This window comes from Herpailurus yagouaroundi, unplaced genomic scaffold (assembly GCF_014898765.1).
Source record: "Herpailurus yagouaroundi ecotype Mexico unplaced genomic scaffold, PumYag 187, whole genome shotgun sequence".
NCBI lineage: Eukaryota > Metazoa > Chordata > Mammalia > Carnivora > Felidae > Herpailurus > Herpailurus yagouaroundi.
Window position 1 is genome coordinate 15,750,258 of NW_024412418.1, and position 20,951 is coordinate 15,771,208.

Here is a 20,951-nt window from a genome sequence, read left to right on the forward strand (position 1 = left end):
CTCCATGGGGCTATGGTGAGGAAAAGAAGGCAACGTGGAACATGGAACCATTCTATTCGATTACGTTAGGTGTTCCACGTTTGCACTGGCCATCAGACTATCATGAGTCTAGGAAGTAAGAACTTACATAGTCCTATACAGAAGTACAAAAAGTGCCCAATATATGTCTAACCAAACTGACTAGATGAAATGGATCTCCGGATTATTCAAACTGATAAGCTTACACTTTCAGGTTCGGTTCATTCAGTAAATACTTATTGAACCCCTACTTTTCTCCGGGCCCTTTTTGTCAATAAAAAGGCAGAGTAAGCCCATGCCCTCTTGTAGCTCATGTTCTCATGGGAGCGTCTGATAATAAACGAGGCAAGGTAGGGTAGGGATGCGTAGTGACAGGGTGAAGGTTGTGAGAAAGAAATTGCTTTGGATAGGGTGGTCAGAGACACATTTTGGGGAGATACATTTCACCGGAGACCTGAATTGTGACAGAATCCAGCCATACGAAGACCAGGGAAGACCAGGCAGAAAAAATAACAAAAGTAAAGATAAGTGGAAGTGGTGTGTTTAAAAAATAAAGAATGAGGGGCACCTGGGTGGCCCAGTCCGTTAAGCATCTGACTTCGGCTCAGGTCATGATCTCGCAGTTCATGAGTTTGAGTCCCACATCATGGTCTGTGCTGACAGCTCAGAGCCTGGAGCCCGCTTCCGATTCTGTGTCTCCCTCTCCTTTTACCCCTCCCCCATTCACACTCCGTTTCTCTCTCTCTCTCAAAAATAAACATTTAAAAAAAGAAAAATAAAAAAGAATAGGGACTGATGGGAACGTAACAAAAAATGAGGAAGACAATTCAAGATAAGATTGGAGAGGTAAGCAAGGGCCATAATATGTAAGGGCTGGGTAGGCCATGGTCAAGAGTATGGATTTCTCTTCACATATGGAGAAATATTTTTCTAGAAAATTCATAATAAGACTGACTATACTATTGTATTCACTCACCATCAACTGCCAAGAAACAAGCAAATGAAGTTTTTTTCAACTGTTGTTTTCACATTTTATTTCAACCATATGGTTGCTGAGCACTAAGGAAATTTTCTTTTTTAAAAAATTTTTGAAATTTTTAAAATTTTGTTTACTTACACATTTATTTTTTAATTTAGATCCAAGTTAGTTAGCAGATAGTGCAAACATGATTTTAGGAGTAGAACCCAGTGATTCATCCCCTATGTAGAACACCCCGTGCTCATCCCAACAAGTGCCCTCCTTAATGCCCCTGACCCGTTTAGCCCATCCCCCCTTCCACAACCCGTCCAGAAACCCTCAGTTTGTTCTCTGCATTTAAGAGTCTCTTATGCTTTGTCCCCCTGCCTGTTTTTATATTATTTTTGCTTCCCTTCCCTTATGTTTTGTCTCTTAAACTCCTCATATGAGTGAAGTCATGACATTTGTCTTTCTCTGACTAAAGAAATTTTCTTTTTCTTCTTTCTTTTTGAAATGAGGCTACAGTTCCATCACGTTCATGGCAAAAGAGAATCCTTGATGGAGGAATCAAGGGAATTCAGTGTCAGGTCCAAAGATCTTATCCTTTTTCTTGTACTGATCCACTTGAGGTGGAACCTGAAAGCGTACGATCGCTCAACGCACGGGCCACCACACGGAGCAGGCAGGACGGGCGCTGCAGGCTTGAGGCGAAATGGTCTCTATTCAAGCCAGCTTGTGTTGCAACTCCTGCGTTATTTCAAGACGCTTTTAAACTGTTCGTGTTCTTCCCTCCCATTTTGGTATATACACATACAGACATATATATATATATATATATATACACATATATATATACACATATATATACACACACACACACACACACACACACACACATATATATATATATGTAGGTGTTCCCTTCTATCTTTTGCTCTTTATTAATCTTACCTCTGATGCCACTCCCTAATCAAGGTGCGCATTATCCATCGATACAAGTGCAGGCTTCTTCTAAAGGTGCTTGGTTAGGGGTTTGCCAGCCGACGTAAAACGAACCATTTACATCAATTCAAGGGATACCTAAAGCCGAAAGTCATGGAGGAGCATTTGCTAGTTAGGGCAAGAGTCACGGTGCAACTATTTCACGCAAAGGCTTTAAGGAACCCATTTTCCAGTGTCGTTCTTGCTGTAACGCACAATTGCCCCAAGTAATACAGGAAATCAAAAATTGCCAAAAGGAATAAAGCCAAAACCTAGTGCACCGGCTACCCAGACGGAATGCTCTGTGGTACTGCCCGCCTACATTTAGCCTGGCTGCTTACTGAAATACTCCACTAAAATGCAGTTCTTAAACACATAGAAAGATAGTGTTTTTTTCTATTACAAAACATTTAAGTCCATAACATTGAGGTGTCTTAAAAATGGTGACGTCTTTTTTTTTTTATTCAAAATACCAAAATACTGCATATATATTCTGAGTCAAGTGAGTTTCTGGTCTTGTGAACAATTATATCACAATGTGTTGTCTCAAGTCAGTGTGTAGACAGATTGTGTGCTAAAATCTTGTCTTCATCTCACAGTTGCTCTTCCTTTCCCACACTGTATCAATCAATAATCCTTGCTTGTTATTGCTTGTCCTACCTCAAAATCTCTAATCAAATCCCTCCACCTCCACCGCCTTGATTCGAGCTCTTATCTCCCATACAAACTATTCCAAGAGCCTCCAGCCAAAAACTCCTAATGATTGTCCTGAGCAGGCTCAAATATCACCTCCCCTGTGAAGATTCCCCAGCTCTCCATCCATGATTAAACAACTCCACTTGCTTTGCCCCGGTAACCTTTGGTACACACCGCTCCTACAACACAGATTTCTCCCTCCTGCAGTGCTGTCAAAAATATGCAAGCCATGTGTGCAAATTTAAATGTGCTAGTAGCCTCATTAAAAAGGTAAAAAGAAATTGATGCATTTTAATAATCCATTTTATTTAACCTGGTATATCCAAAATATTATCACTTCCACATGTAATCAATATAAAGCATACAATATTCTATAATTTTTCATTTTAATTCTTCAAAATCCAATGTGTGTCTTACATTTATAGCATTTAAGAAAATTGTTTTTAACGTTTATTTATTTTTGAGACACAGAGAGACAGAGCATGAATGGGGGGAGGGTCAGAGAGAGAGGGAGACACAGACTCTGAAACAGGCTCCAAGCTCTGAGCTGTCAGCACAGAGCCCGATGCGGGGCTCGAACTCACAGACCGCAAGATCATGACCTGAGCTGAAGTCAGATGCTTAACCAACTGAGCCACCCAGGCGCCCCTATGGCATTTTTAAATTAGGTACTAAGTTGTCATAAAAAATAATCGATCTGTATTTACCTGTCATAAAATTTACAGATGAAAAGTACAGTCATACACCCACGTTGTTCCAAACCTACTTGAAAGTTTTACAGTAACTGCATCAAATGGCAACTTTTTCAAAAAAAAGAGTTGTGGGGCTCCTGGGTGGCTCAGACGGTTAAGTGTCCAATTCTTGATTTCAGCTCAGGTCAAAATCTTGCAGTCATGAGATCGAGACCCCATCAGGCTCCTTGCTGAGCATGGAGTCTGCTTAAGATTCTTTGTCTCTCTCTCTCTCTCTCTCTCTCTCTCTCTCTCTCAACCCCACCCCCCCCACTTACATACTCTCTCTCTCAAATTAAAAACAAAACAAAACAAAACAAGACTTGTGCCCTTTCTTCCTTTGTCATTGGCCTACAGTATATCGCTTTCAAGTGTACAAAATAAGGATTGGATATTTGTATACACCGTGAAATGGTTACCACTGTAAGTCTAATTACCTACCATTTGTCCCCTTACAAAGTTAATACAATGTTATTGACTACATGCCCCATGGTGTACATTACATCTACTTTTTAATTTAAAGTAAAATTAACATTTAAAAATCAGTCCCTCAGTCATACTAGCTATGTTTCAAATGCCCCATAGCCCAACGTGCAGCTCTTGGCTATTATATTGGACAGTGTAACTCTGCTATAATTAGTGTGTGGGTCTGTCTTCCCCACTAAATCAGACCGTGTCCAATTTACTATATCGTCCCCAGCGCCTAGCTTAAGGTTTGGCATGTAAATGGTGTTTTATGAAAGCTTGTTGACTAGATAAAGAGAAGTGGGAGTCACTTGACTCTATCCCAGCATTAAATCAAGAACATTCTCTATGAGGAATGTAAGAGGCACCCACAAGCACAAGCCTGCGTGAAAACTCATTAAGCCCTCGTACATTTGATTTGTCACTGATCCCTTTAATAGTAAAAATTACTTTGACATGCTATTCCCCCTTTTTGTGCCCTCACTGTTCTTTTCTCCTTCCTACGCATTTATGCGTATTCCTCACAATTAGCAGTTCATAATATGTTTCCACATTCTCCAGTTACCTTCTCTGTCTAGGTCTTGCCTTCTGAAATTATATGTTAAGCTTCTGGAGATAGATAGACATCATTCCTTGTACTTTGTAACCATCATCACACACACGGCTTAACGGCAATAATAAAGTACAAGAAATAAACATATGACACATAATCAATACTCAGATGCCTTCTTTCTTGGCAAAGCCTTTCCCGATTGATCCTAGAAGCCCAGCCTCTCGGCACTCACATTCACACGACTGTCTCTGCATGGCCGGGACCAGGGACCTCCCGACCCCACCGGTTCCTCTCTATGTGCTACAGTGTGTTTTGATGCTTCACCCCCAAGGAGGTGGGATGTGGTATCCAATCTTGGAATAGCCGGTATATTACTTAGTTGCTGTGCTCTCATCAAAATGGACCCTTCTGTTCTGTGCACCGTGGGCACCCTGGCAGGACAGCTGAAGCTGAAATGGGACGGCCAGGGTGTCCCGGGGCACACTGCACAGGTGGTCCCCTGGCAGGGCGGCTGGAGCTGAGGCAGGTGTGGGCCAGGAGGTCCCCGAGCTCTCTGAACAGAGGGTACCCTGGCGGGTCAGGCTGGAACTAAAGCGGGTTGCCGGAGGGGAGGGGGCTGAGGGGATGGGCAAAACAGGCAAAGGAGACCGGGAGATACGGGCTTCTGGTGACAGCAATAAAAGGCACAGCATAGGGAATACAGTCAAGGCAGACGGTGTAGCAGCATCGCATGGCGACAAATGGTAGCTACACTTGTGGTGAGCGTAGCATCATGTACAAACTTGTCCAATCACTATGTTGTACACCTGAAACTGATGTAACGTTGTGCGTCAACTGTACTCAAATAAAAAAATTTTTAGTTAAAAAAAAAAAAAAAAGAAGCCCTCTGTAGGCGTCACTTCCTGCCCCCATCTGCCACCTCCATCTCCCCCTACCTGCCATGGGATTCAGCAACACCATGACAGAAGAGAACCCTGTAAGTGCAGAGATCTCTTTGGTCTTCTTAGTTACATCTCCCTACAGACAAAAACCCTGATTGATCAACGCACAAGTAAATTTCCACAAAGGGAGTTCTGGTAGGTCTACCTTTTATTCCGATGCTGCTTGCATAACAACACAGTAAACATTAACACAAAGGTGTCTTGGTGAAATCAGGCGTGGGGTTCCTCTAAACCTGTGTTGGTGATCTGCCTCTGTTGCTTGGATAGCGCCGTGATCGCCTCTCTCTCGGCAGGCGTGAACTTGGGGGTTAGCGTCACAGCATCATAATCAAATTCTTCATCAAGTGAGAAGGGCTGAACTTCATCTCCAAGTACCTGTAAAAGGTAACAAAGGAGAAAAATCCTACAATCACTGTAAACAAAGAAAAAGTTGAAAACATAAACTCCCTATTAATATTTAATTCCACTTTTTTTCAGACTTCAGCACTCTCTGCTGATTAAGATGTTTTTAAGTAAAGGAATACATTCAATTATTCAATTTGACCTAATTTAAGTCTCTTGATATGCCCCATTTGTACCATCCTGAATCTGAATGAATATCATTAACTAATTCCACCCACGGCAAGAATCAGAAAGTCTCTCTTGCACACATTCATTACATTTTTACCACTTGTAGTGTTAGGGCTAGAGGCATATGGAAAAACTAAGAGTTACATTAGAGAAGATACACCTTAAGATTTTTATCAACCTTAAATACACCTTCACCATTTACTAAAAAACAAAAACAAAAACAAAAAAACCTTGTATCAGTAATTTTCAAGTTTATTTATTTTGGAGAAAGAGACAGCATGAACAGGGGAGGGGCAGAGAGAGAGTGACAGAGGAAGAATCCCAAGCAGCCTCCGCACTGTCAGTGCAGAGCCTGACATGGGGCTCCAACTCACAAAACTATGAGATCATGACCCAAGCCAAAATGGCTAGCCAGACGCTTAACCAACTGAGCCACCCAGGCAACCCTCAAAAAAACTATTTTCAAAGATAAAAATACTCTACACTCAATAAACTTACTTCTTCAGAAACTACCTATAATTCTTGGGCCAATAACAGTGGGATTAGTATCACCTTTAAAAGTCCAGGATCCCTTTTTCCTACCAAGAATTTTTAAAAATTATTTTAATGTTTATTTATTTTTGAGAGAGGGAAAGAGAGAAAGAGAGAGGGAGGGAGGCACAGAATGCAAAGCAGACTCCAGGCTCTGAGCTGTCAGCACAGAGCCCGATGTGGGGCTCGAATTCAGAAATCGGGAGATCATGACCTGAGCCAAAGTCAGACCCTTAACCGACTGAGCCACCCAGGCGCCCCAATTTCCTACTAAGAATTTTTAAAGTTTTGCAGAATTTATCTACAAGTCAGAGTAGCTGCAAAGCGATGTAATAATTTTGCACCTATTTATTCATAATCTGTGAGTTTTAAAGACTTCCTAGAGGAAGGTAGATAAAGAAGCATATTTTCCAATAAACAAAAAGAGAATACCTTAAATCACATTGTATCACCCCTTAAAGAGACTCTCCAAAAGCAAATGGTGTGTGATACAATGAAATTATCTAGCACCTCTGTGTTGTAATATGTATGGTGATACTAAAATAATTGAAAACCATGGTTTATGGAAGAATGAAAAAAAATGCCCTGAAGCTATAATCAGCTTTAAATATTCTTGCATTCAAAATTATCTCATTGAGTGGATTTTGCAATGTTCTTGAAAATAGAGCACATAGCTGAGAAGCTATGTGCTGTTATTAAAGGTGAAATAAAAAGCATGAAAAGTGGCCATCCCCCATCTATTTGTCAAGCTGCGTCTCGGGGTTAGGGGTGCAGTGCTCACAGCAATCACATAGCCATCTACCATCCTTTCTCAGTAAAACCAGAAAGAGAACAAATGCCAGAGGCTTGTTCACTTCCTCCTCATTTCAAAGTGTCTGCGTGCTCTCCTGACAAAAGTAATGATGGGAGCTGCTGCTGAGTGAGTTCCCACCACGTGCCAGCCCCAGTACCAGGAACGGTGTGGGCATTAGCAGGAATAAGGAATCTTCTGAAGCTCTGAAAGATTAAGCCACTTGCCCAAGGCTACACAATTAGTAAGGGAGAGAAGCAAGATTTGAATCCAGGGCAATCTGCTTTTGCTAAATCTTTACCTTTTCAACAAAAATACCAGCAAGAATTAACCTTGCGCTTTTCACTAAGCCAAGTCATACATAGCTCTTTGGAAGAAAAGAATTTTTCTAAATAAGCTAAGCAATTCTCAGAGCTTATCATCAAAAACACATTCAAGGCTCCATGTAACACCGTGACTGCCTTTAAGAGAGTGGCTGTACACAGGAAACCCGTGAGTCTGCGGCGTAAGTGGATCTGTCCATTTTGGTCAGTTTCTAAGGTTAAGTTAAAGCGACAGAGTGATAATATTGTTAAGAACATCTCACATGAGGAAACGTATAAACAAACAATGCTACAATATGTTCATTTCCTGAACATCAGCATCCCTGTCATTTCTACTTCTACTCAGCAGTGAGCACTGGGGCTGGCTGGCAGGCCTGGCCACATTGCGTCCTGAGCTGATTCCAAAAGATCCTGGGAGAGGACGAGGAGGACCCCCATCTCTACCATGTATCCAGTCTGACGGGATTCTTGCTGCCCTTTCATGCCCGGTTAAAGTCCTGGCACCTACTTGTCCACCAAGTTTCAGGCTGCAAGTACCCATATGGGCCTACACCTCTGGGAATTTGAAACCTCCACCCCCACTCTGGTCTCTAAAACCTACCCAGACCTTACTGGCCACTCTCACTAGATTAGAGGTTGCTTTGTCTTCACCCACCTCCCCTTGAGGCTGGAATGCGGTTTCAAAGAAGACAAATCCCAGTGATGCCGGACCACACGCCTCACATTCCCCCTACATAACATATAAACAACTCTCATGTTCCCACCCCACTCCCCTTGAGTTGCTCACTCCATAAACATTTATTGAATGTGTAATATGTATTAGATATGGGGAACACAGGATGAAAACGGCAAAACCTGTGTCCATAAAGTTTCCTAACTTCAGGGAGAAGACAGAAGTAAATGGATGATTTCAACATCATGTGCCATGCTCTCCAACAGAGCAATGCAAAAAAGGTTAGAGAAGCACAGAGGGGAAGTGCTGAAGCTTACCTTACCCTCAGCGGAGTATTGCCACTCTCTGAAAAATCCTACTTGCCTCCCTACTCATCACCCCACTCATGACCCACCTTGTATTAGCAACCCAGACAGAGTAAGGTTCACATGGTGGACATCTAGACTCTCTGATAAGGGCTCACTCCCATAGCCAACTTAGCTCTACATATGGTCTAACCCATCACCTCCCTATTCCCTAAGGTCCCAACATATCTTACAGCCGTAATATCCAACATTACAGTACGAGAGATGTAGAAGTTTATCCTTAAGTGGGGAAATCTTATTTTCCTTTAAGGTTTTTTTTTTTTTAATACACAAATTTTTTTCTGTCATGGAGCATGATTCTTTTCATCAATCATTTGGTACTAGCCAAAACAAGAACAAAGAATAAAGTTTTCAGCTAGTCAATAAATTTGATGCCAAGGCAAGAATTATTCATTCATAATACGCTTAAAGCTATAAAAGCATACTTAAAAATATAAATTTCTTCACCTGGAAGCTGAATTATTAATGGTAGCTGTTGTTAGATTAATTCCCTAGGCAATCAGTTAAATGCTGAAATACAAAAGCAAGAAACCAAGAATATCAATAATTGTTTTAAAAAAGAATGGAATAATTTCATATTTGCAATGCCAAAATGTGATGATACTCCAGACATTTTAAACCATTTGGGGATATCACTGTAATGTGGCCAGTATATCCCTGATTCAAAAACGTCAGAGGATGAGCCTCCCGTAGTCATTCAGATATTTTCCATTCTTTCCACAAACACTATGTTCCTATTAAATTCTAGGCTTTGTGCTCGGTGCTGAAGATACAAAGATGAAGACTTGTACGAAAGCACAGAGAAAGGAGATAGACATATGAACAAGTTAGTACAGTAAAATACAGTAAGTACAAATCACATAGTTAGGGAGTATTGGGAACAGAGAAGGGATACCTAACCCAGTGCAGACTGGAAGGCAACGGGAAAGAATCAGAGACGGCTTCCTGGCAGAGGTGATATCTAAACAGAATCTTAAAGCGTCATATCAGTTAACAAGGTTGAGGGAAGAAGAACTTTGCAGATAAGGAGAGTTCTAGGGAACAGGCCAAGGAAATAAGATACAAAGTCTCACATGTGAGGCTCTGCAAGTAGTTAAGTGTTAATGTTAAGGTAGAGAGAAGCGAGAGACAAAGGTGGTGCCAGATCATGATGGTCGAATATGCTGTTTATCCTAGAGATGATGAAGTCACTGAAGGATTTTTTGGAAGCAAAGTAGATACTTGGTCATCTATGCATTTCAGATAAATTCCTTCATGCATTCAAATTTTAACTGAGCACCTATAATGAGACAGTGCTGGACAGATAGGTCTGCACAAAACAGAAAGATGCCCGGCCCTCTTGGGAGGTTATATCTAGATAGGTTACTTTGAAGATTACAAAGGGTAGATCTGGAGTCAAGGAGGCCAGTTAGGAGCCTGCTGAAGCAGTCCAGGCAAGAGATAATGAGAACAGGAAGCTGAGAGCCGAGATGTGAAAATATCAGAAAGTAAAACTGGCAGCACTTGATGACTGATCTGGATGCGGAAAGGGAAGGAGGGGATGAACGCAAGGAGGCAAGCAGGTAAAGAAAGGTAAGCTGTTTCTAACGTGCTGATTTGAAGGCACCTAAAGGAATCCAGATAGAGATAACAACAGGCAACTGAAAACAGAAACCTGAAGCTCAGAAAAAGGTCTGAGGATACACATTTGGAGACACAAGCATAGAAGGTAGTAACCTAGAGATAAATGGATTCACGTATGTAAGTGGGAAGAGGTTTGGCACAGAACCCTGAGCAACACCAACTCATCGGGGATGGATGCAGGGAAACCCCCAACGGAGGCAGGGAAAGAACAAACAGAAATGCACAGAGCATCTGCGGAGAACCAGAAGGACCACAAGGGCCCAGCACAGTGGAGTGAGAAGCCCAGCAGAGAGGTCGATTAAAATAAAGCTGGGAAGTGTCCATTGGGATCTGGCAGTTAGAGAGTAATTGGGACCTTTATTCTGAATACACTCCAGCACGTGCTGGAGCAAGGACACTCTGTGGTAGACTGAATGAGGCATGACGGGAAAGGAAGCAGCTAGGCTAATAGTTTCTCAAGTCTAGATGAGAACAGGAGAACGGACCGTAGCCAAAGAGGGCCTGGGGTAAAGAGAAGGCTGCTCTTCTTTTCCTTTGTTTCATTTCATTCCATTAAGGATGCGAGAGACTTGAACACGTTTACATGGCGAGGAGAATGGACCGATAGAGAAGAAAAGAGAGAAGGGCCTTACCATGTTACCACACCAGAAAAAAACACTCTCGGTAGGTAGTGAGGTTTTTTGTTTATTTATTTGTTCATTCAACACTTATTGCGTGTCTACTGTATGCATAGCCCTGAACTCGGCACTAGTTTCTACCTTTTTGCTTTTTAATGAACAGTAAGCTTACGAAGACACACATCAGTGAATTCAAAGTTCTCCAGGACGAGGGTCACATACGTAATTCAAAGCAGATGTATACTGCAATTCAGAAGACATCACTGTGATCTTCTAAATGGCAGCTTTTAAAATACAGTGGGGGGGGGGGGCGCCTGGGTGGCTCAGTCGGCTAAGCGTCCGACTTTGGCTCAGGTCACAATCTCACGGTCTGTGAGTTCGAGCCCCCATCGGGCTCTGGGCTGACAGCTCGGAGCCTGGAGCCTGGAGCCTGCTTTGGGGTTCTGTGTCTCCCTCTCTCTCTGCCCCTCCCCTGTTCATACTGTCTCTGTCTGTCTCAAAAATAAATAAACATTAAAAAAATTTTTTTTCTAATATAGTAAAAGTTGCAATTCTATTTATGTATTTCAGCTCTTGGCTACTGTGGCACACACTGGGAATTCTCTTCCTTCAGGTTAGGTTCATTTCAGGGTTCTAAGCTGTAAGACTCCATGGTTTTTGGATCACAAACTGAAATTCTGATTTATTTCAAAGAGAATAATTTGTGCAATGGAAAACCAAATCCCCTGCTACTAAAAAGAAAACAACTGTGAATTAAGTTATTAACTTGTTATTTTTGCCTAAGGAGCTGAGAGAAATATGTGGATTTGAGGGGTCTCATTTCAAATCTAATTGAAATCTTTTTTGTAGCCTCTCAGGGAATAGAATTTGCACACTGTTAGAAAACAGCTAGTTTCCTTACAATTGCTCATGTGACTTATTCTAAGAGAGACCCTGTTACAGGAGGAATCATTTTCATTCAGATTACCACACAGGCAAATTAAAGAAAACAGGACTAATGCTCAAATCAATAAGAGCAGCATTTAGCTGTAGGCTATCTTACAAAGTAATATAGTAAATAAACCGTCTTTATAGGTGAAAAAATTTAGAGTCTCATTATGCACTAGAAAAACAGGAGATCTCCCGTTGAAATACTACAAAAGTTTCTTCTATGAGGAACAACACACAATTTTTCATCTTCCTAATGTGGATTTTTTTTTTCGTCTATAAAGCTGTCCAAAATTCATCAAAACAGAATAACTAAGGCAAGAAGGTATTCACAAATAGAATATAGAAGGTTCTTGGAAAATGTTTGACTCGAAGGGGGAGATGCGTATGTGTAAAACCTGGTAATTTGTGGCCTCTTCTTAGGCAATTAAGAGGAAGTCAAGACATCCAGGCTACACTTTTGTCTTTTGAGACTGAAGTTACAGAAAGCAGCTATCATCTTGGGCCCACAGTAGTCCCTTGGTAGGTCCTTACAAGACATATTTGCTAGAAAATGATTCTTATGATCTTTTCTGGAAGTAGGTGCCTTAAAATAAGATTAAGACTGTTAAACCAAGGTACAGTTGATACAGCATTATGATTCTAGACAGTTCTGAAAAGTTTCTCTAACAAATAGTGGTTAGAAATAAAAATCCCAACCAAGATATTCCAGATATTTGAAAAACAGCAAAAGTTCTTCATCTATGTTTCAGAAGTTTGCCAACACAGAAATTGTTCAGAGCATTTTGATTCCAACATTTAAAAAATGTTCACATTTTCTGGGAAGAAATCTATATTCCTTTTAAAGATACAATCATGTACAAGGTTTTAACTTGCATTTTTACTGGCTATTTGATAGATTCTAGGAATCATTCCGTTTCTGTAACCTATCAACTGAAACAATTTTATAACAATTCCTCTATGGCACTAGGTGCCATGACCACTGGCTGGTCCAGTCATTTGTATGGTCACAACTGAAGTCAAGAGTGTGAACAAGTCCTTTAAAAGAAACTGATTCCTGCCAGAAATAACATTGCAATTTTATTTCTTATTACTCAGAGAAAGCAATCTGTAATCCAAAAAGCACATTGAAAAGTGGCTGTCCCTACCAGTTTATCTGGTACCAATTTGGGGGTTTAATATAAGCCTGCAAGCATCCTAGACATACTTTTGTGCTGTCAGTAAACTAAAGTTCCATGAGAAAGAGGCAATTTAAAATTGAAATGTGTGGACTACCTTTGAATGAACCACTGCTTCCATAACAGAATATCTTCAGGTGACAAGACTAGTAGTAACTGAATGATCAAATAATCAATCCCTAGGGGTTTTATTAGGAAGCAATAATAAAGAGCCCTTCACAGCTTCTTGTACCTGATACTCTTTGATGCTGGAGTAAACAGGGTGATAAAGGTCCTTACCCAACATCACCGGCAGCCTTGGTTAGTGCATGTTTGTAAAGTATATACAGAAGAGTTGCAAAGGATGACAAAAGATGACTTTCTAGATGTACAAGTGGGAGAGACATGTGGCAGGGACGTCATTCTCCCTGATTGTGAAGGACATGACTGGATGACCCTTCCCAACACCCCCTGTGCTCGATAGGAACATGTAACTAACGGTGACCAGGGGAATAGGACAATGTCCTAAGGCATAGTGGGGATCCAGAGAGAAGGAAACTGGGCCCCTGATGGCCCCAGGGAACAGTGCCAAATGCTCACTTTAAAGGTTTTCCATAGGCTGTTGTATGAGAGACAAAGTTCTATCTCTTTTCAGCCACTTCATTATTGTTGGGATTCTCTGCGACAACAGCTTGGCCTTACCTTAATGACCAGCAGATGTTTACAGGACCGTGGAAACAAGAATAAAAAGAAAATGGCCAGTCCAGAACAAAAAAGAGAGAATCTATTGCATAAGCACCTCCCCCAGGTAACACTGTCCTATAGCACGACACACATCATGATATAAAAATAGTTTCCACATAAAAACATAATAGCTCTCAGTAATTTTTAAATTTTTTCTAATGTTTATTTATTTGTAGGAGAGAGACAGACAGAATGCAAACAGGGGAAGGACAGAGAGGGAGACATAGAATCCAAAGCAGGATCCAGGCTCTGAGCTCTCAGCACAGAGCCCAATGCAGGACTCAAACCCACGAGCCTCTAGATCACCACCTGAGCTGAAGTCAGAGGATCAACCTACTGAGCCACCCAGGCACTCTGCTCCCCCATGTTTAAAAAGAAATACACCTATTAGAAATAGATGGCACTCAGAGTGATGCAATTAAGCAACTTGAATTTAAAATTTTTCCAAATCTAAGAAAAATTAAAAGGCACACAGATATAGCAGCATTTCTCTGAAAGGACGAGTTACAAACTCAAGGCAATTTCAAAACTGATTGAACTCCCCGTGGGGTACCTCTTCCATTTCTTTGTGTGCCCCTCTCCCAGTGGGCACCAGCTCGACCTCAGGGGTGAAGGGCTGGGCCACGGAAGGAATGTAAGGTGGAACAGGTGTGTGGACGTCCTCCTCCACTTCTCCTGGAAGCAGCAGCAAATCTGTGAGATACAAAATATTTCACCACGTTCACAATTGACCTAAATTACCTAGAAGCCTACAATAGCCAAAAGAATGAAGCAGAAATGCTCAAGTAAAGTCATTCATTTCACAATGCTTGTGCTCATTTGGGGACTGACCCAAGGGATTCCGTTTTCCATTAAATAGAAGTCATTGGTGCATTTATTTTTATCTTATTGTCCCAAAGTTACATTCCATCCAAAAGGTCTGGGAGAAGTATCGTTTACAGGGTGACTTGCTCATGCCTCTCACCCCCAACCCAGACTCTACCTCTACAGTAAAGTAAGGCAAGAAGATGCCTAGCTTTGCCTCATTTCCCTGTATTTTCCTAAGGGATGGAGAGACAGGAAATGGGAGGGCTGATTTCATCCCATAACACTCTGGCAATATTTCAGACTCTGTGTGTATTAAAACAAACAATGATGCCAGAAGGAAAGAGTTTTGACTTTCAGCAGAAAAATGAAACACTCTGTCATAGACAGGATTCATGGTCTGATTTTCGACACTGCAAACAACAACAACTCGTTTCCAGCTTGTTCAGCACCATGACAAGAATTCAATAACCGATCTGGGTTTTTTGATCTATACGTTGTAAGTGGGTATGTTGCCTTATTTTCGCATGTGTGACAGAACATGGATGCATCATGGTCAGATCTTCCACAACTTTCTCTAAAGAGGACACACACACACAAAAGGGAAGCACACCAGGCCTCCTGGTCAGCGTAAGCTTTCATAGGACCAGAAGGGCTGCTGGAGCTAGCCAATAACTTGCAGCTGGCTCAGGATGACGCTGCCTGCTACTCCATGATGATCCTAATGAAGACACTAATTAAGTTCTCAGTGGAAGTGATTAATTAACAACAGGCATGCCGTGGCTGTTGCCAATGGCAGCTGCCAATAGGGAGACAATCAAGCAGGTATTAATATTCAAAAACCGAAACTTATTTGAAATACATCTCTCACCACTGCAGATATCACCTTCACAAAACGTGTAACTACAAAGTTCTTAGGACTCCAGCAACAGAACACAGCCTAGAAACTGAACACGTGTGGGTAGGGGTATGGTGAAGAAGGTACCTTTGCTGTGATGAATTACGGGAACCTTAAAATAGGACCTAATTAATTAGCAGAAATAAAAACAACAGTAATAGCCAACACTTATATGAAGTGACATTTCGTATGCATTAATTCAGCTAATCTTCCCAACAGTGCTATTACTTCCTGTTTTCCAGGCAATGGGCTTCAAGCATTGAGAGTAACCTCATTCAAGGTGCCACAGCTAGAAAGTGTCAGAGCTGGACAGTCTGGCAGCACAGCCCAGACTCTTAGCCCGCTATGTCACATGATGAACTGCTTCTAAGCAAGCATTTTCATTACATAAATTATTTAAGTCTATCAGATGATACATCCAAACTCAGAGCCAAGAAATGTCACTACTGTAGCACATTAGCATGGTTACACTGAAACATTTTATACCCGGAGAAGAAGCATTTTTAAACTCAATCAGGTTGATGGAAAGATTGGCTTTCTAATATATCCATTTATGAGCTCAAAGCCAGCTCCCCGCATTGATCTCCCTGGTGGAACTGCCTACGATGGATACAAGGCTGGTCGGGGCCTGCCAACAACAAAGGCAAGCAGAGGAAGGTTCAGGCCTCTTAATGTGAAAACCAGTAACTACCAGACCCACTGGCTGCCAGCGCAAACATCAGTTCAAATGTGAATCAAAATCAATTCTGTTTTCGGAGCTATTTAAAATCTGATTGACAATATTATGCGCCAAGGAAGACAACTCTCTAATTCCTATGCTGAAACTCTTTGCCTTCCTAATATGTTCGCAGAGAAAGTAGGATTTCAACAAAAATGGTTTCTTTCATAAAGATTCTACTGCCATGGAAACAATTCTCTCAAAACAATAAGGTTCGGTTTCCTCCGAAAATGCACAAATGCATATTCACTGATGCCTAACACAGCACCTTACACATAGCAAATTCTCAACAAATACTTGAGATAGGAAATGAATTCCCTGCATCTCGACTTTTAAACTGAACAGAAAATATCAAGAGTCTGTCTACCAATAGGACACTGTGGATGATGTAAACTGTATATAATCCTTCCCCACAAAAAATAAATTTTATTAGAGGGGTAAGATTTTCATACATAAAATCAATCCGAGAATAATTAAGGACAAAATTGAACAGCTTTAACCCTAAAGAGGACAGATTTATAGAAGAATGAAACTAATACATACAGAAATAGTCTGGTAAGGCATATTTTAAGAAGGCTATCTTATCTTCAGCCATTTTAAAATCATAGGTAAGTTACATTCTCTTGGGGGGAAAATGATTGTATTCATTGATGGGAGGAAATGGAATTTCTGAAGTTCTCACTCTCTAAAACTGAAATGCTTCGTGAAACTTAATCCGATCTTATTAATGGTTGTTTCTGAAACAACCAAAGGCCTTGTTTTCATCTTCATTAAATACCACCATCTTGGCTCATGTGCATTGTAGAATCAAGGCATCTCTCAAAAGCAAATCTCGATGTCATAGGGCAAGACGGGTTGAAAACATTCCAATATCTTCTTTCTCAACTAAATGATAAGAATTTCAACATGTACAAACTGTGTGTTGATGCCATGTGTCCTTCCATATTAAGCCAATAATCACAATTCAAAAACTATAATCACATAGTCTAGTACAACATTAAAAAGTAAGCAATCTAGGGACACCTAAGTGGCTCAGTTAAGCATCTGACTCTTGATTTCAGCTCAGGTCATGATCTCACAGTTCATGGGTTCAAGCCCCACGTTAGGCTCTACGCTGACAAAATTCTCTCCCTCTCTCTCTGCCCCTGCCCCACTCATGCTCGCTCTCTATCTCTCTCTCAAAATAAATAAATAAACTTAAATTTTTTAAAAAAAATTAAGCAATTTACCTGACATCTGATCATTTAGATAATTTTCAATCTGCCTGGCATATATATATTTTTTAAGTTTATTTATTTGTTTTTGGAGAGAGAGTTGGACGCTTAACTGACTGAGCCACCCAGGCGCCCCTGCCTGGCATATTAATAAGAATTAACCAATGTGTTCCTTTGTTGCCATGTAGAAATGGCCAAAATTTTCTGAAAATTTGGGCAACCCCCAGATCAAAGAGAATATAGATAAGAACTGCTTTCAGCACATAGTTTTCGGCTATGATAGTCCATCTCACTGGTTCTTGTTCTTAAACATTTTTGAAGACCCCAAAGAGCTGTTTTGTTTATGTGGGTTAGATCTTATCAACATTCACCATATTAGAAATTAAAACTGACAAATTTATACATACTTATTGAATTAGTAACAATAATACTATTACATAGTAAAATAAATATTTTTATGAAAAATCTCTTTTCCAAAAATAAGGAAAATAGTGGGAAAGAAAGCATTGTTTTACAATTTCAAAATTTGTAAATGTCTGTCTTAAGAGAAAAAAAAACTATGTTTTATATTCGCTTCTGCATTCAATTTTGGAATACATTCTTTCTGTTGAAGTAAATGAAGAAAATCTAGTCTCATGGAGATATGTAGTTGGAAAAGAGAGGGGTACTTTAATAGCCTTTTTATATAATTGTGGATATTCTTCTTTGATGCTATACCAGATCTTGACAAATGATAACGTTTTTAAAAATAGTTTCAGTGTGCAATCTGAAACTATTTCAGTGAATTTTTCATACTGTTACATTAAAATTCATTGGTCTATCTTACACACTGAGTGGATCTTTCTCCTATGCATAATTTTATAACATCATAAATTGGTCATTTGGAAAATATTGGTTTACTGTTTATGTAGATCTTCCAAATGTTGACACATTTCATTATACAGTATAAAAATCACATTAGTTAGCATTACGAACTTTATCAGAAAAGCCTTTAGATATTGGGAAGCTGTCAAGCTCACAGTACTAGCTACAAGTTTTCCAAAAATGAATTTTCACTGGATCCATTGCCAATTTTATCATTGGCCATGAACACTACCAGTTGTTTTTCTTGAAGGCTCACTTCATTCATTTTTGAGAACTATAGTTTGTCTGTCATTCTTTGAAGTAAAAATGTTGTTCCATGAAAGAAAGAGAAAAACTAGTTCAGCATACACTCAATCACACAAGCATTTTTCCATGAGACAACGACCGTATTTCAGAATGCAGAAGTGCTTTTTGCATACTTGCTATTTCAGCACACAAAACACTAAAAAAGGTGTAGTCAAGGATCAAGATTTAGCAAAACTAATCATTTTTACCACTTCATCAAAAACATTGTCAATGGAAACTAGCATTTATTTGAACTACAAATCCATGGCAGTGAAGATTACAATGACTACTAGTATAGTTTTGTGCCACTACCTTGACTTTCAATAAGCTACCAGAATCTTTACCCACACTGCTTTTGCTACATCAATGCAAACATCAACACATTTGCCCTTCAGACTTTGGGATTTCCCTAGGAGTTCCCAGACCACATCCCTAGGGGTCTGCTGGTCTAATGAATGTCTGTCCAACTCTCCCACCAATAACACTGGAAAAGCTGGATAAGTTACCAAAAAATCAACTACTTAAAGGCATTGGCAAGCTACCAGGGCAGCCTGGGACTTGAGGTGCCAAGATCCTAGAGAGATGGAACATACTGAGAAATGAGTCCAACAGTCCAAAATGCTTTTCAACTGATGGCATTTACTGATTTGCAAGCAGAAGCTGAGAAGCCAAAAAGCAAAGGAGAGAGAGGCTAAGATGCTGAGAAGCTTAGCAGAATTTACCAACAGAGTTACAGTGCAATGAAGATAAAATTAGAGTTTAGGGCCTCCAAACAGGAGAGGCTGTGATTTATTTGTAGGGCTATACCCTAGGAATAAGCAAGCACTGGAAGTAAAGCTGCCCCCACAAGGCCTTAAACCCAATCCTATATCATCCTATCCCTAGATTGGATTAAGGTAATCTATTACTACTCTAATTGCTAGAAAGATGTTGAAGAAAAGCTATGCTAGAAAAAGATAACATCATCCAGACCCTACATAATATTTTATATACAATATTCAGCATTCAAACAAAAATTACCAGGTATACAAAGATACCAGATCAAAAGGGAAAATGAATAAAATAAACAGACCCACAGGAGATTCCAGGTATTGGCATTATAAGACATGAACTTTAAAATAATTGATTATGTTCCCCCAAATACATTACAAAAATGGAGAATTTCAGTACAAAACTGAAATCTATAAAAACAGATATTCCAGATCTCTTTTAAAAGCTAAAATAACTGAGGGGCACCTGGGTGGCTCTGTTGGTTAAGCCTCTGACTCTTGGTTTTGGCTCAGGTCATGATCTCATGGTTCATGAGTTTGAGCCCTGCATCAGGCTCTGCGCTGATGGTGTGGAGACTGCTTGGGATTCTCTCTCTCTCCCCCTCTCTCTGTCCCTCCCCCAAAACAAATAACCTTAAAAAAAATTTTTTTTAACCTAAAATAACTGAAATATCGATGGCTTTAACAGAAGATAGGCACAATTTGAAAAAGAATTAGTGACCTAGAATATAGATAGTTGAAAATATTCTAACTGAAGCAAGAAAGGAAATTAAAAAGCATGGAAAATGAAGGAAAAAAACCCATAAAAGATAGATATATGGACACGGTGGAAAGTTCAAGGCATAAGTAATATCTGAAGAGACAAGAGCTGAGAATTTCCCAGTACTTAACAAAAATCTCTACAAACCCCAAGCAAAATACATTCAAATAAAACAATGCCAAGTCATAGTGAAATTACTGAAAAACAAAAGAAAGAAATATACAAGCAGCTAGATGAGGGGGAAAACATCATCTTCAAAGGAACAACAGTAAGATTGACATCTGGATTTCAACAGTTTCAACAATTAACACCAGAAAAGAATAGAATATCATCTGTAAAATAATGAAAGAAAATCATTACAACCCTAGAATTTTCAACCCAGCAAAAATAGTGGGCAATGAAATAATACAATAATAGTTGATTAATCCAAAATAGGCCAGAAATGAGAGGGGAAAAATGCATAAAACTGGCAGGACAAGTAGAAAGTAAAATAGTAAGATACTAGATTTAAAGCCAAATATATCAGTTACTACATTAAGTATAAATGAATTAAACACTCCAATTAAAATTCAAAATTGTAGTATGTATGTAGATGCATACATATAAACCATACGCTGCTTTCAAGAGACACATTAACACCTGCTTTGAGAAAAAAATGCAGAATAAATAAAATGGAAGTGCAAAAGGAGGAAGATTACTGCCCATCCAAGGACAAGGTGGGGACAATGAAGGAAGACTCATTTCACTGTGTGGGGTTGGGATTTGACAGTTATAATAGGTCATATCCCTCTATCTTTAAGTATAGAAACAAAAGAGAAACACATACAGAAGTCAAAAGATGGTTATTAAAATAGGAGCTTTACAACCAATAGACCTGAATTTGAAAATAGCGTTTGTCCTGTAGACACAAAGTGGGCTTCTTATGTATCAAGCTTCCCTACAAGTCTAGACGTTAGGCTATTCCACCTGACAGAA

At 40.0% G+C, this 20,951-nt stretch overlaps 1 protein-coding gene across 6 annotated transcripts in view; it reads right to left on the bottom strand.

Annotated features, from left to right (window-relative positions):
• Positions 1-5,473: 5,473 nt before the first annotated feature.
• Positions 5,474-20,951, bottom strand: part of IFTAP (intraflagellar transport associated protein) — a 66,513-nt gene continuing 51,035 nt past the window's right edge. For 4 of the 6 annotated variants that reach the window (XM_040495422.1, XM_040495417.1, XM_040495418.1 and 1 more), the window contains 2 exons: positions 14,217-14,356; positions 5,474-5,718 (listed from right to left, as the gene is read on the bottom strand). In XM_040495422.1, the coding sequence (XP_040351356.1) occupies positions 5,554-5,718; positions 14,217-14,356 (305 nt within the window). In that variant the 3' untranslated portion in view covers positions 5,474-5,553. Of the gene's footprint in view, positions 5,719-14,216; positions 14,359-14,680; positions 14,774-20,951 lie in introns of all 6 variants that reach the window. The other 2 variants (XM_040495421.1, XM_040495423.1) reach the window with 2 other exon arrangements.